General features: G+C 37.7%; 1 protein-coding gene across 5 annotated transcripts in view; it reads left to right on the top strand.

Moving 5' to 3' along the window:
• LOC133528258 (maternal protein pumilio) overlaps window positions 1-16,377 on the top strand; it is a 476,367-nt gene that overhangs the window by 139,400 nt on the left and 320,590 nt on the right. For all 5 annotated transcript variants that reach the window (XM_061865583.1, XM_061865566.1, XM_061865575.1 and 2 more), the window contains 2 exons: window positions 2,416-2,516; window positions 15,807-15,980. In XM_061865583.1, the coding sequence (XP_061721567.1) occupies window positions 2,416-2,516; window positions 15,807-15,980 (275 nt within the window). The remainder of the gene's footprint in view (window positions 1-2,415; window positions 2,517-15,806; window positions 15,981-16,377) is intronic.

The following is a 16,377-nucleotide window of genomic DNA, read 5'->3' as shown; positions in this document are numbered from 1 at the left end:
CACAATGAGCAACAGAATACTACTACGTTGATGCGGAAAAGCATTTTGGATGGAATGGCTGGTTTGGCTACCAGAATATACTATACAACTCCTGACTGTCAAAAAAATTTACCACTATCTAAATTTAAAAAACAACTGACTGCACTATTAATTGAAAAATGTTATTATAAAATAAGTGATTATTTAGATGAAAATTAAATGTTTAAGTAATATTTAATTTACTAATTGTAAATGTTAATATGATGCATGTTTTATGTTTAAAGTATAGTTGGGAGAATCAACTTTTTAGCGTCACTCGTTGCCATGGTTACGATTAGTTGTCCAGGGGCAAAAGTTCATTGAAATACTATTTTATGGTACTTAAATGTATCAAACTTGCGTTTTTGTGGTCGTTATAACCAATGTCCATAATGGGGTACTAAGCATGTTAATAGAACGGCATACAACGTCTCTTCAAACGAACTGTGCCACTGTTGTCCCTTGGACAACGGGACAGGATAACAAAACAAAAAACGTTTATTCACCCAGTTAGTATTTGTACGCTACTTTTGGCAGAGCATGGTGAGACTACGAAACCTATGTAAGAATTGTAAGATCGATCATTGTACCTGTGTTTTCACAAATAAATAATCTCTCATAAATAATCTCTCTCTCTCTGTCTAATGAGTGTCGAGTCAAAACTCACTAATTACCACCATAGCGATAATGAACCATATTAATACTAAATTAAGGTAAATTTGCGTTGAATTATTCTTTAGTAATGAGTGAGTTTTGCTTGTCACCTGACGTTTTTGTAACAAACGTCAGTTGCGTCTAACGAGCGATGTCATCAGGCGCTGTCGAGTTCGCGCCAAAATTCAAGCGTTTCAACCGCTGGCTAAGAAATTTAATCGAAAACGTTGCGTAATCCGTTTGAGCTAACATTACAAATTACTTTGTATGGTCGGGTTGTCTCTCGGGTCTACAAAAAAGTCTGCGATAGTGAATATCTATCTGTTAAGGATAACTTATTCTCCATTCTCAAGAATAACATAATATGTGGCATTTGCAAAGCTTACAGTATTACACAGATACAGTATTAATAATGATCAAATTAAATACGTAAGTTATATTAAGCATTTCAAGTTTACAATGTTCCCTTACACCGTACAATTCAAATGAATATTTAAGGTAATAAAAGGAGTAATCCTAAATTAAAGTTCCATTTCGAGCCATATAACTTGTACGAAATGTTAAAGACTCTATCCTGGTTAGATCCAATTTTCAAAACCGCTTGCGCTGCGATCGCTTTACTTATCCCCCCCATGCACTTCGCACGTAGGCAATTCCTATATGTGCCCGCCTCCTGATCAGATAGAAATGGAACCCGGTGGGAACAGATGGGAATGGATTCTTACCATTTGTGCCCGGGGAGACAGATGAGAATACACCAACAGATTGCTCTAGTATACAGTCTGTATTTTTGATATCACCGCAAACTTAAACTAGAAGTAGATTTTAGTGCTATAATACATTTCTGAAAGATTTTTTTTATTTAGTCTTAACTATTTACATTTTTTTTTCGAACGGCTATGTGTTTCGTACATTATAGTCACTTGGTGTGATGTAGCGTCATTAAATTCGACGTTTTGAGTTAAAACTAAGTAGTAATACATTACTTGCTGAATTATTTTATATGGGAAAATAGAAGTCGTAATTTTTTTAGAAAACCTATGAAAGTGTGTTTGTCAAAGTACCTTTTGATTATGCGGTTGTATAAAAAATACACGCTGTATGGTTTTCATAATCGTGACAACCGTTTCCGGAAAAATAATTTGCGATTTCTTGTGTGGTCCCTATACGGTTACTGAGTGCCGGCGGTTTGAACGCTACCGAACTAGTCTAAAATGTGTCCTCGATATGCGTAATAAAGGCGCGTTTTCGGAGAGCACACCTACACTGGTTTTTTGAGCGTTGGACTAGCGCGCGCTCAGGTGCCAATTAGAATTATACGACCCTTTTTTGCAGGTAGTTGCACGCGCGGTTTTAGTTAACAAAAGACAAAAGATTAGCCGCTTCGGGCCTGCTTCAAATCGAACGACTATACTCTCTAATAACTATTCATACGACATTATTCTAGAGAGCCGACACTAATGCCCAAATCTAAAAACAATTACTAACGTCATTTACAGCAACTCAACTTCGTAATAGTCCTCGAGCCAGGTGCTAACTTCAAATACTCGTTACACTATAGCCTCATGTTAGTTCTAATTGTTGTAAAGTTTGCAAAAGCATTTTGTAATTGCCTTTCGAGAGGGACCAACTTCGTCATGAAAATACGTTACTGGCTCGGGGTCTATATGGATATAATTAGTCTGTGTATATATCACTTGTGCCTGATTCTTTTAAAACATTGTTATATTTGGTACATTTCAGGTATGACTCTGAATGATTCCATGAACCAGCACATAGAATTGGTGTTACAAATGGAACAACATCCTCAATTTGACAACAACAGTTTTGCAAGCACTCAACAGGTATTAATATATTATTAAAGAAACTAAATAATCTTTTCACCTCAGCAGGTCTAACAAGGGTACTTTGCTACTTAAAAACATTTAGCAAAATGCGATTTTGCTCACTGAGTGAGACCAAATGACATTCAAATGACCTTTACATTCGAATGTAATTCCAACGTGGGGTCCTGATAAAAGTTTGAAATACTTGGATTCCATTCGCTCTGTCCTTTTCACGTGGTTAGCAAACAAAAAGAAGAAAAAAAGTTCAAACGCAGCGATTGATAATAAACATAGACGAAATAGCTCAGCATAATGACCCCACACAAATCACGCTACAGTGGGCGGGGCGTAGGCTTAAATATTGTACCACGGAGCTGTTTAGTTCGCAAATGGCGGCCCATTGTCACAGTCGTAGTAAGAAGTGTTTTGGTTACAGTATTAACTCTACATGGCCACACTCAAAGGATCAGACGTTATTTGACGCTATAGAGTTATCTTTTTATAGAGAGACATACTAAAGTAAAACAACTATAACCAACAAACGTTATAGAGAGTGATTCCTAATAACAAGTGACGTCATACGGAGTTTACACTGTATATCTTTAACAAAAAATATTGTGCGATCTAATGATGTGCTAGCCGTTCCAACAAACACTTAACATAATAGTTATGGGATTACCTTTCACGTATAATTTAGCAAATAACGTATGCGAAGTGAAATCTGCACTAAGTTTGGAACGTGTAAAAAGTAAAAAAATAAAACAAACTGAAATTATATCTAACTGCCAATTTAAAGTCTATATGTATGTCAATTAATCCGGTATGTTTCATGAGCATTGCATTCTTTCTCTTGAAATTATTGTCAATTTACAAGAACACCGTCGCGAAACTGTATGATGTAATTTCTCCAGTACTATTTCCCTGTGGCCGTAAGCGAAGGTAGTGGAACATTTTGTGGAAACAGTGAGAGCTAAAGGTCTGTTTTTAATATTTTTGCGTCCTTTTTCTTTACAAAAATTCCCGCTAGAAAGTCTGATTCAGGGAAACATTTCTGGGAGAGATCTGGGTGAGTCACAAAATCTTACAGAGAGGTCACGAGAACATTCAAATCTTGCAGTAAAACTGTTTAAAAATATCTTAATGGTATGGGCATCGGCAAACGTTTAAGAAAAGTTAAGCCCACCGTCTCCGAAAACAAAAAAAAATGCTCTGAAATTGCGGATACGTCATTTGGTCAAAAATTAAAAAAAAACAGCTGTTTTTGTATTATGGGAACTTTACTTCTTTAATTTTGTAAATCAGATAATAAATAAGTAAACTTGTCGGTAGTAAACTGTCCAGTCACATCGAATAGTGTACGAGACCCTCGGGCCGCTGTACACAGAAAAAAAAATAGTTCTTCAGCCAAGTAAATACTTTGTGTCAAGACATTTTGTGTTTCCTATATAAGGAAACAATAAAATTCTTGCGTAAAGATATAAAATATTTCAAAGTTTATTATTTAAGCTAAAAAATTTAATTCTCTATCCGAGCTATAAAAAGTCTTTTTTTTAAAAAGCTCATAATTCTCACCAAGAGCGTTTACGTTTTGTTTTAAGTATTGTATTTTTTAAATTTAACCTAACTGTCTTAGTGCAATACTTAAAGAACTTGTGCCAAGAAACTTTGTTTCTTGAGGTTAGATACTCATAATTGAATTGAGAATTATATTTCTCCATAAAAACAAGAAAAAGCATTGGTTCAAGAGTACGTTTCTCAATGTGAAATATGATATTATTTATATCTAGAGCTGAAATCTCTTAGCGCCAAGTTTAGTATGTCTTGAATAAAGAATTAATTTTCTTAAACCAACATGATTTTCGTCATTCGTTGAAATCTTTGTAGTTTTCAATAATCCTCTTCATCTTCTTCTTCTTCCTCGCGTAGTCCCGGCATTTTGCCAAGGCTCATGGGAGCCTGGGGTCCGCTTGGAAACTAATCACGAGAAATGGCGTAGGCACTAGTTTTTGCGAAAGCGACTGTCAACTGTCCTTTCAACCCAGAGGGTACTAGAGGCCTTATTGGGTAATCCCAATACCCGGTTACCTCACGATGTTTTCTTCGCCGAAAAGCGACTGGTGAATATCAAATGTTCGTACATAAGTTCCGAAAAACTCATTGGTACGAGCCGGGGTTTTAACCCGCGACCTCCGGATTGCGAGTCATACGCTCTTACCGCTAGGCCACCAGCGCTTTTGTCCTCTTCATCAAATTTATTGATACTATTTTATGTAAAAGTCTCAAACCAAAGTTTTGGTGCTTTTTCTTTCAAATAGCTTTGGCTCTTGACTGTATATTGACAACATCAAACCAAGAATTAATCGCTCTTGCGTAAAAACTTAAGTCTCAAAGCAACATTTTGGTGCTTCTTCTTTGAAATAGCTTTGGCTCTTGACTGTAGGTTGAAAACATCAAACCAAGAATTTATCGCTCTTGTCTAAAAACTTTAGTCTCAAAGGAAAATTTTGGTGCTTCTTCTTTGAAATAGCTTTAGCTCTTGACTGTAGGTTGAAAACATCACACCAAGAATTAATGGCTCTTGTATTAAATTGTGTGTATTAAAACTGAAAAAGTCTCAAACCAAAGTTTTGGTGCTCCTTTTTTAAAATAGCGTTAGCTCTTGACTGTATATTGAAAACATCAAACCAAGAATTAATCGCTCTTGCCTAAAAACTTAAGTCTCAAAGCAACATTTTGGTGCTTCTTCTTTGAAATAGCTTTGGCTCTTGACTGTAGGTTGAAAACATCAAACCAAGAATTTATCGCTCTTGTCTATAAACTTAAAGTCTCAAAGGAAAATTTTGATGCTTCTTCTTTGAAATAGCTTTGGCTCTTGACTGTAGGTTGAAAACATCAAACCAAGAATTAATGGCTCTTGTATAAAAACTTAAAAGTCTCAAACCAAAGTTTTGGTGCTTCTTTTTTAAAATAGCTTTAGCTCTTGACTGTAAATTGAAAACATCAAACCAAGAATTAATCGCTCTTACCTAAAAACTTAAAAGTCTCAAAGGAAAATTTTGGTGCTTCTTCTTTAGAATTTGTTAATATTTTTGGTTTGAGGAAGAGTTACTCAAGATAAAACCGTTTTCATATCTCTTGCTAAGACGTTTTTTTTTCTTGCGGCGAATAATTAATATCTTAACTCAAATCACTACCATTCGCTTTAAAAATGTGTAAAGATAAAACTAAATAATTATATTGTCCTTTAAAAAATTATGTTGTTTTTAACTCAAGACATATTTATTGGACTAAGCAATTTATTATTTTATTTAAGCAACCGTGCGCAAGAGAGTTTTGCGTTTTAAATTAAGATATCTTTTTTATCTGTGTACTATTAGACTAGTACATTACGATACAAGTGCGAAACGAGTGGCGATAAATTAAAACACGACCGAAAGGAGTGTTTTAAATTGACATGAGTTGCAAATTACCTATTCGCACATGTATCGTACAACGTTTTACAGTACATATGGCCCTTTAAATGTTCGACACAGTAACGTAATATGCTAATTTTCGCACTAGTGCGCTAAAGTAGCACCAAATGTACTGTAAATATCATTTTTCGAGTAGTTGTGTGATAAAAAAAATATGAATCGTGTCATTCACGAAGACGCGGGCCTTGACTCGACTCATAATCAGACCCCGTTATCAGTGGTGAAAATTCATTGAAATAGAATCATAGGGTTAAATATAAATAAATAAATAAATATTATAGGACATTATTACACAAATTGACTAAGTCCCGCAGTAAGCTCAATAAGGCTTGTGTTGAGGGTACTTAGACAACGATATATATAATATTTAAATATTTATAAATACTTAAATACATAGAAAACACCCATGACTCGGGAACAAATATCCATGCTCATCACACGAATAAATGCCCTTACCGGGATTTGAACCCGGGACCATCAGCTTCGTAGGCAGGGTCACTACCCACTAGGCCAAACCGGTCGTCAAGGTTGTCACACAATATTCATTTAATTCGTGTACATTTGACATACTGGTATAAATGTCGTATAAAACGCATTATTTTTGGTTTATTATTGCACTGTCAGCGAATCTGTATCTATGTCACGAAATGTAAAAATACACATAATTATGTAATATACAGGAAATAGGTAATAAATGAGTTTCAAGATTTATGATTCCCAGTTTTACATATTATATTTCACTCATAGTTACATCTGTAGGATAAAAAAAAAAATAACAATAACTATTGGAGAAAAAATATCGTCTATTGCTCAGTTTTACTAAAATTACAAACCATTTCTTCCGCGTCGCATTCGGTTTATTTACAGTTTTGCCATTAGCTCCATTTTAAACAGAGAATTCAGCACGATTATCCAGGAAGTTCATATTTTTACCGAACATAAAATTAAGTAAGTATATGACATCAGACATATTTTGACAAATAAATGTCAATTTAGTACCTAAGTGTTATTATAGAGTTCAACAACCAAATGAAACCTTTTTTAAGGCAATTGGCTTCACATTATATATACCTACTAGCGGCCCGCCCCGGCTCCGCACGGGTATTCAACATTTATTTTTTAAATATAATAAAGCCTATCATTTGGTAACGGATCGTGACCAAATTGTTAAAATTGTTGAGGAGTTTTATCGCACACTTTATGCATCACAATCGGACGCACCACACATATCTATATCTGATTCTAGAGCACCCCCATTCCCCTGCAACGATAAAGAGAACATACCATCAATAATAGACAGTGAAGTCAAGAAAGCATTGTATCAGATGAAAGCGGATAAATCTCCTGGCGAAGATGGCATTACATCCGATCTTCTTCGCGCAGGTGGTGACCCAGTTATCAGTGTCCTCGTAAAACTGTTCAATCAGGTTTTACGAGGTACTCGCACCCCAGAATCCTGGAAGACCGCCATAGTCACCATCTTACATAAAAAAGGAGATATTTCGAAGTTGAGTAATTATCGCCCCATAAGCCTTCTTTCCCACACGTACAAGCTATTTGCAAAAGTTCTGTGCAATCGACTAACTCGTATCCTCGACGAATGCCAACCTCCCGAGCAGGCTGGTTTCCGGAGTGGATTTTCAACTATCGACCATATCCATGCAGTAAAGCAGCTGATGGAGAAAAGTCATGAGTACAACCGGCCCCTGTGCATGGCCTTCGTTGATTACAAGAAGGCCTTCGATAGTGTCGAACATTGGGCCGTGTTTGACGCTCTCCATCGCTGCTCAGTTGATACTCGCTATGTGGATGTGCTCCGGGAGCTATATAGCTCGGCAACAATGCAAGTTCGGCTTCACCAACTAAGTAACCCCATATTCATCCAAAGGGGAGTGCGTCAAGGGGATACCATTTCACCCAAGCTTTTTACGGCGGTCCTAGAAGACGTCATAAAAACGCTTGCATGGGACAAAACTGGACTCAATATCCATGGTGTCTTCTTGTCGCACCTGAGATTTGCCGACGACATTGTTTTGTTTGCCGAGACCCTGGAAGATCTTCAAAGCATGATTGAAAGCCTTTACCACGCTTCTTTGAAGGTAGGTCTCAAGATGAATATGTCTAAGACTAAGATTATGACGAACATCCCCGGTAAATCGATTCCAATCATTAAGGTTGGGAACGAAATACTAGAGGTGGTCGAGCAGTACTTGTATCTTGGACATATTCTATCATTTGACAAAACACATCAGCAGAAGGAGATCTCCAGGAGAATTCAGCTGGGTTGGGCGGCATTTAATAAATTAGCGGACATCTTGAGACCTGCTAACATTCCACAATGCCTGAAAACTCGCCTCTTCAATCAATGTGTCCTGCCCACCATGACCTACGGTGCCGAGACATGGACGCTCACCAAGGAGGCTGTGCATAAAATTTGTGTAGCACAGAGAGCCATCGAGCGCGCCATGTTCGGTATCAAGCTTCAAGATCGAGTAAGGAATGTCGAGATCCGTCGTCGCACCAAGGTGCTAGACGTGGGTCGCGTCATTACCAACCTAAAATGGAGTTGGGCGGGACATGTTGCTAGGCAGAGTGATGGTAGGTGGACTAAAATGTTAACGGAATGGTGGCCGCTTTCAGATGAAAGAAGCCCCTGGCGTCCGTTGGCTAGTTGGGTGGACGACATTCGGAAAATTGCGGGACACTTCTGGATGCGATTAGCTCAGGATCGGGACAAGTGGCGTACTGGAAGAGAGGCCTATGCTCAGCAGTGGGCGATAAAAGGCTGATATGATGATGATGATGATGTTCACTGGGGATAGTGTAGCTTTCCAACGGTGAAAGAATTTTTCAAATCGGTCCATTAGTTTCGGAGCCTATTCAATGCAAACAAACAAACAAATCTTTCCTCTTTATAATATTAGTAAGATAAATGAAATAAGTAGGTATATTGTTTTCATCGAATATTAGGTACCTATATCAAATTATACACTTGTAAATATTAATGTGTAGTGCCAGCCCTAGTATTTTCAATGTTTCTTCACCACTGATAACGGGGTCTGCTCATAATATCATGTTATTAAAGGTCAAATTTGATAAATCTGCGCGTCATCGTAGATGACACGAACTATAATTGATTTCGACTATTAGTTGCCGTTGGAGACACTAGTATTTATTTACGGCATAACTAGAAAAATAACCTACTTATAATTCGGAATATCTTCGAATGTAGGGTAGTTCTGAAATTACCTTAACTCTAAAGGATGTGACTGTAGGTGATGTAATGTTAAATCCGAAAAGTAAAATCCTTTTCAACACACTTGCTCAAAACGACGTTTTTATTCCACCGATTTTTGTAGTCTCGAGTGGTAGAGTGGAAATATTGTTTGCCAGGCACATCGCTCGGGTCCACCGGTACATAAGTCTCATCATCAATGATAAGGTTTTTTTTTAATGTTTTCGCGTAGACTTTACGACATCCTTTTTTTAGCACGCGCCTCCTGGTCTTAAATATATTTGGTCTTAAATATGTTTAAGTCGTGTCTCTTAATTCTAGATACACTAGACTTAGATAATCTTAATTTATCCGCCACGGCTCTGACAGATATCGAGGGAGTCTGTTCAAACACCCTTTTCACCTTATTTAAGTTTCGAGCCGTCGAAACTACACGTGGTCTTCCCGGTGGTAGGCTTTTGAAATTTTACTTTTCTGTTTCTTCAAAACATTTTATTATTCGATATAAACTCGTTCTTCTCGCTCCCTCTCGTGTAAAATGGTGTATTGTGTTTTTTGACCATGACACTCATAATATTGAATAACTCGCTTCGCGAATAGTTCATATTGAGCTCGTTTCATTTTTGAAAATCGTATGAAACCAATACGCAAATGCCGAATTATTTGACAGATTTGCTTTTGACAGTCGCCATGACTGTTTTTTGAAGCTGTTTTTTTTTCTTTTTTTGAAAAATCTGTTTTCGACCAGTACGACATTAAAAAGTTGTCTCTTTACTTCTGGGACACGCTTTAAAAGGGGTCCGGCTGGGGAGTAGAAACTGCAGCCGGACTACGCCTGGATCCCCTGATATCCGATATATAATTTCGATAATCGATAAAAAATAAGATTTAGAGATATAATTTAATTAACAGATGAATATACCTGTTATGTATCTTTGAATTAATCGTTTTTTAATTAAAAAAGCGGCCAAGTGCGAGTCGGACTCGCCCATGAAGGGTTCCGTACCATTTATGACGTATTAAAAAAAAACTACTTACTAGATCTGGTTCAAACCAATTTTCGGTGAAAGTTTGCATGGTAATGTATATCATATATTTTTTTAGATTTTTCATTCTGTTATTTTAGAAGTTACAGGGGGGGGGACACATTTTTTCACTTTGGAAGTGTCTCTCGCGCAAACTATTCAGTTTAGAAAAAAATGATATTAGAAACCTAAATATCATTTTTGAAGACCTATCGCTAGACCTATCTAGATACCCCACACGTATGGGTTTAATGAAAAAAAAATAATATTTTTAATTTTTATGACGTATAAAAAAAAAAACTACTCACTAGATCTCGTTCGAACCAATTTTCGGTGGAAGTTTGCATGGCAATGTATATCATATATTTTTTTTAGATTTTTCATTCTGTTATTTTAGAAGTTACGGGGGGGGGGGCACACTTTTTACCACTTTGGAAGTGTCTCTCGCGCAAACTATTCAGTTTAGAAAAAAATGATATTAGAAACCTCAATATCATTTTTAAAGACCTATCCATAGATACCCCACACGTATGGGTTTGATGAAAAAAGATTTTTTGAGTTTCAGTTCTAAGTATGGGGAACCCCCAAAATTTATTGTTTTTTTTTTCTATTTTTGTGTAAACATCATAATGCGGTTCATAGAATACATCTACTTACCAAGTTTGAACAGTATAGCTTTTATAGTTTCGGAAAAAAGTGGCTGTGACAGAATCGGACAGACAGACGGACATGACGAATCTATAAGGGTTCCGTTTTTTGCCATTTGGCTACGGAACCCTAAAAATGGTCTCATAAATGAATTTCCATACATTTCATTTTTTGAGTTTATACGGAATCGTAAGGTCCTGTTAAAATATTCTAGCAATTTTATGTGTGTGTACGTAATGTACACGGTTTGCGAACAAATCTGATAAGGGGTTTGTTTTGACGTAACTTTTTTAGGGTTCAGTACCCAAAGGGTAAAAACGGAACCCTATTACTAAGACTCCACTGTCCGTCAGTCTGTCTGTCACCAGGATATACTCGTATCTTATGAACCGTGGTAGCTAGACAGTTGAAATTTTCATAGATGATTTATTTCTGTTACCGCTTAGGCAGATCTCCTTATGCAGAACTGTTGCAAAAGAGTTCAGTTGTCAGCTATAAATAATAGTTCAAAATCTCTCCAGAGTAGCGCTAGAATAGCTAAGAACCTAGGCGTAGTATCCTAGGTATTGTAGCGCCACCTATTTCTGGTTTTTTGTCGGACACTTTTTGGTATATGGAGATTCTGTTCCTTGCCTCCACCTTCCATACATTTGAGAAAAGGGTTCTTATGCGCGATTACAGACAGAAAAATCTCCGAAAGAAAACTAATATGATTTGACTTTTATTCTAATACCTATCAGTCGAGATGATGTTTTATTCGAAATGAAATGTCAATTGCGTACAATTTTGACATACTTATGTCGCATGTTAGCATGTGGGTCATGATCCCTCTCCCTGGGCCCTGGCTGGGTCTAGGACAGTGTTAGGCGAATTTTCTTCATGGGGGCATTATTTCGAAGCACCGGCGCCTGGCCGGATTAAACCATTGCGCGGACCGGAGTACTTTGCCTAACACTGGTCTAGGAAATCAGTGACGACACCCCCTTTTCCCCTTACGTTTTGACGTCTGCGCATACGGCCCGCCTGATGGCAAGCAGTCTCCGTAGCCTATGTGGTGTACAGTCCAGTGGAATTAAATGCGCGTTGCCGACCTCAACACCGCATCCTCGTGGAGCTCTGGCAACCTTACCGGAAGGAATACAATACTATGAGTAAGGTCTATACTCGAAACAGTAATTCAAGACCAATAACACTACGACAAGACACTGCAATAAAATGTTAGTACAATAGTATATTCCTTTTTTCAAATAAACATTCTAAGAAAATTTATTTATTGGTACCTAATTTTACTTCTATGATTTAAAGACGTAATTTTATTTACTTATTTTTACATAAATAAAAGACGCCCGAATAAAAACGTCATTTTTTGTTGCACAGTTAGTGTTGTACTTATAGCACTTGGGGTATTTATAACATTTGGTGCCGAGCTTACTAGCTTTTGCCCGCGGCTTCGCCCGCGAATAAGGCAAAAAAAAAGGTTCTCAGTTTGACCCGTATGTTTGTATGAACGCATGTAGGTATGTATGTTTGTCCGCGATTATTTGATATTTAGAATCATGTTCTGAAAAATGCATGAAATGTTCAATAACTTTATACTTGTTAAAATACTTCCTTTTGTACAACATTTTTTGCCATGTTTGAAGTTGGTAGCAATAGAAACAAACTTTGAGGTGAACCTACACGGGAGCACGCCACATGGAACTGACTGTGGCAGAAACGGTCCTGTCGTAGATCTACTCCGGCGAATTAAAGAGTTTGCCCCTACGACTTGTTTATGGACATGGCGAAACAGACCTTCAAGGGAAAGTGGAGCCTTTTGAAATCAAAGGGAAGCTAAGTAAAAAAAGGAATAAAATGCATTAAAAAAGCCTATCTAATACCTACAGTATAAATAACAAACTGAACTAAACTATCACGACCACAATTCATCAAAATCTAAGGGTCTACCGCGAAACAAGAAAATTAAAATTTCGTTATCTAACCTCTATCACTCTTGCGTGTTCGAGCGATAAAGAGGCAGATTAAAACATTCGTCCGCCATTTTGTAATTTCTTGTCAGGTGAGGCATCGAGGGCTCAGACCTATTCGGCATTCAGCCATGATGTAAAATTATATGAAATATTTTAATCGGCTGTTAAATGGCAGAATTCTTTATTGAAAAATAAAAAATAAAAACTACATTAAAATATACCTACCTTAAACAAAACTACATAAAGCTAAAAAGGAAAAAGATTAAAAACTAAAACTACAACTAAAGTTATAAATAAAAAATCGGCTCCAGCTCGGTGCCTTGTGGCAAGGTGCCTAGAAGGCTGGCGGCATTGCCGCGCTGGACAGCAATGCCAATGCGTTGTGCGAGGTAAGAGCCAGCCCTCTTGTCACCCGTTGCCTCCAGGAGGCGCTTCGAAAGCTCTTTAAAAATGTTGTGAGCGCCAGGTCCCCACGGCCCAAGGGTTTCCACCCCAAAAGGCTCAAACATATAGCCAGAGTCAATGGCTGTATATTTGCGCCGCTTGAGGTGTTCAGCCGCGTTGGCGGCAGCACCAGCTCTGTTTGACGTTCCTGGAAGATGGGACGGCGCAAGGGTATCCACGCATGTGGCATCCCAAACCAAAGGCCGTCCAATCTTCCAGGGAACGAGGGTCATGCCGTCTGGCCTTTTCCCATCATTTCTAGCTAAACCAGAAGGTTCCAGAACCGCCGGCGCCCCAGCCGTGACGAGAGCTCGGCGGAGAATGTCGTTCAGGCTCGCGTGACGTGAAGAACGCCCAACGCTCCTGGAACAGGATAGGCCGTGGATACCAAAACGTGTTACGTTCGTACCACACTGGCATCGATGAGGAGCCACACAAGGCACCCCCAAGCGCAAACTCAAAGAAATTCTAAAAGAATTGGTAGACAGTAGTGTGCCTAGGTTCTTTGATAGCAATGCCTGCAACCATGAACCGGATTCCCATCTCGTTGCTAAATTAATAAAATAATTTTAAACATAAACAAAAATATTAAATTATAAGCGTCAGTACATTAAAAGTAAAACTCATTTATGTTACTTGTTTTGTATGAATAAGTGACATAATTGAAGAAAAAAGCTATAACTTCCTAGGGAGTTATTCCTTTTTTTTCCTCAACCATAACTCCCGGGGGAACAAAATAGGCCTTTGTCCTTCAGCACACCTGCATGAAATGAGATCGTTTTTGATCAAGTGTGATGAAAAATGTATAACGACGTGTAAGAGTTATTTTATTTATTTTATTTTATTTATTCACCAACTTACATTTACAGTTAAACCAGACATGCAAGTTATGGGTTACATACATACTTAAAACTAATTAGACTAAGCTTATCACTAGATTTAATTAATATTAATAGTTGTGGGTGTAGATATTGACTCTAGGTAGCGGGCTGCTGTGGCTAGGAATCTCGGTTCTGTCTGTGAGAGTATGTCAAGAGTGGGATTATGGAAAACAATATTATTAATATGGTTGAGTGCAACATATAGAGGACTACTGACTAAAGTCATTGTGCTGGTATTGGGAATTACGAACAGAGGTGTAATTAGTGGCCGGAGAGTAGCTCTAACAAATGGTGAAGGCACCTTAAAATGCACATATTGCAGTAGCAATGGATTAAATATTAATCCACGTATTAACCTAAAAAAGTATTTTACCGTTGTGAGCTGCCTACGTACTTCAAGGCTTTGATATGAGACCATTCCTGATAGAAACGGCGTGGGATACATGTAGGTAGGGATAGTACCCATGTGTTTTCCAGTAGAGATACCTGATAAATGATTTTTGAATTTTTTCAAGAAGAAGAATATACTTTTTTCGTGCGGGTTCCATACAATGCAGTTAGTATCCAGAAGGCTACGTACAAATGCATTATATAATAACGTAATGACATGATGAATGTTAAAGTGTTTTGACTGACGAACAACAAAGCCAAGCGATTTTCTCGATCTATTGCAAATTTGAAGTATATGTTGACAAAACGATATTTCAGAATCAAAAAATGTGCCAAGATCACGCATACATTTAACACTTTGCAGGGTTCACCATTCAATGTATAATATCGATCCGTAGTGTGTGACGTCTTTGAGTAGGTCCTGGCTGCACATTTGTTTGTATTTAAATTATATTATATATTATATATTTTAGTTTTATAAGGTAGTTGTTTCTCTTAAGTTATGAAGTCATTACTCATTTTAAAAAATATAGTTGTAAAAATAAATGTATTTTTTTACTTACTTTTTTATATACAGTCCAGGATATTGATTTGTATACCACCTCGTACTAACAGCAACGCTTCTAGCCAAATATAGGTGATCTTTATTACAAATGGCATAAGGTCCACCGATGTATAGCTAGGAGTGTTTGCTGTTAGTGTCACAGTGACAAGCAACATTCTCAGCTAGATATATCATATTATTGTTACTGTGGTAAGGTTTTATATCATTGTTACTATGGTAAGGTACGCAAATCAGATTTCTTGACTGTACCGTCACCGGCAATATAATCTTATTCGGCACATAATTGCTACAAGTTTTTTTTATTTACTCAGACATTATTGCACAAAAAAAGTGTACTAATGGCGGACTTAGTGCCTAAAGGCATTCTCTAGGGATTTTTTTGTCGTTTTTTGTGACGAGTTGCTTCATGGACCGCTTACGTTTTAGACCTGCAAATTTGCCCAAATGATTTTCAGGTGAGTTGACACCGTAGACGACCTGCGTTTTTGACCATTGATACTACCCATTTACAATACACATTCTAATGTGGATGTTTTTATTTTTAATGCACTAAGATTAAGGCGGCCTGTTGACGTGTGTACTTCGGATATAGCAGTCAAAGTACGGCTAATAAAAGACATATCCGGACTAGTATGAAATGACACAGCACACTGGCAATAAATGTTCAATTTTGACAGTATGGCGGCAGTGTTGGCGGAGTAGGCACCGTGGGCGGCGTAGGGAGCGTGGGCGGCGTGACTGGCGCCAGCGGCGGCGTCGCCGCGGGAGCGGCTCCTAATCTCGTCAATGGGGCCTCGGTCGTGCAGTCAGCGCCCGATTCCTCTCAACATCACCAACCTTTCGATGTGCAGGTGAGTTATACACTAGTATGCGGGCACTCAAACTTGGGTTCCGGGTGATCGATTAAGGGCCAGTTGCACCAACCACAGTTAACAGACTGATCAACGACACGCAGTAGAAATCTAAGAAACTTCCCATACAATAAAATTTAGCCAACGCTGTAACGGTGTCAGACGGTTTGCTGCAACCGACCTAAGAGCTAACCCCTGACCTGGCAATGTTATAATTAATCGAAAGAAATAATAAAAGTTGGGTGCAAAACCGAGTCTGAGTAGTACCAAACAGAATTTGAAATAGAGGTGGATTGTCAAAGTAGACTTTGTAGTCACAGTAAATTTACTGATATCTTTCGGCACATGTTTAAAACTTTGATCCTTATTCTTTCACTGATATGTGTAAAATTTGTCA

Source organism: Cydia pomonella, chromosome 1 (genome assembly GCF_033807575.1).
Source record: "Cydia pomonella isolate Wapato2018A chromosome 1, ilCydPomo1, whole genome shotgun sequence".
In the NCBI taxonomy this organism is placed as follows: domain Eukaryota; kingdom Metazoa; phylum Arthropoda; class Insecta; order Lepidoptera; family Tortricidae; genus Cydia; species Cydia pomonella.
The sequence above is the reverse complement of the archived record's forward strand: the minus strand, read 5'-3'. Positions and strand labels throughout refer to the sequence as shown.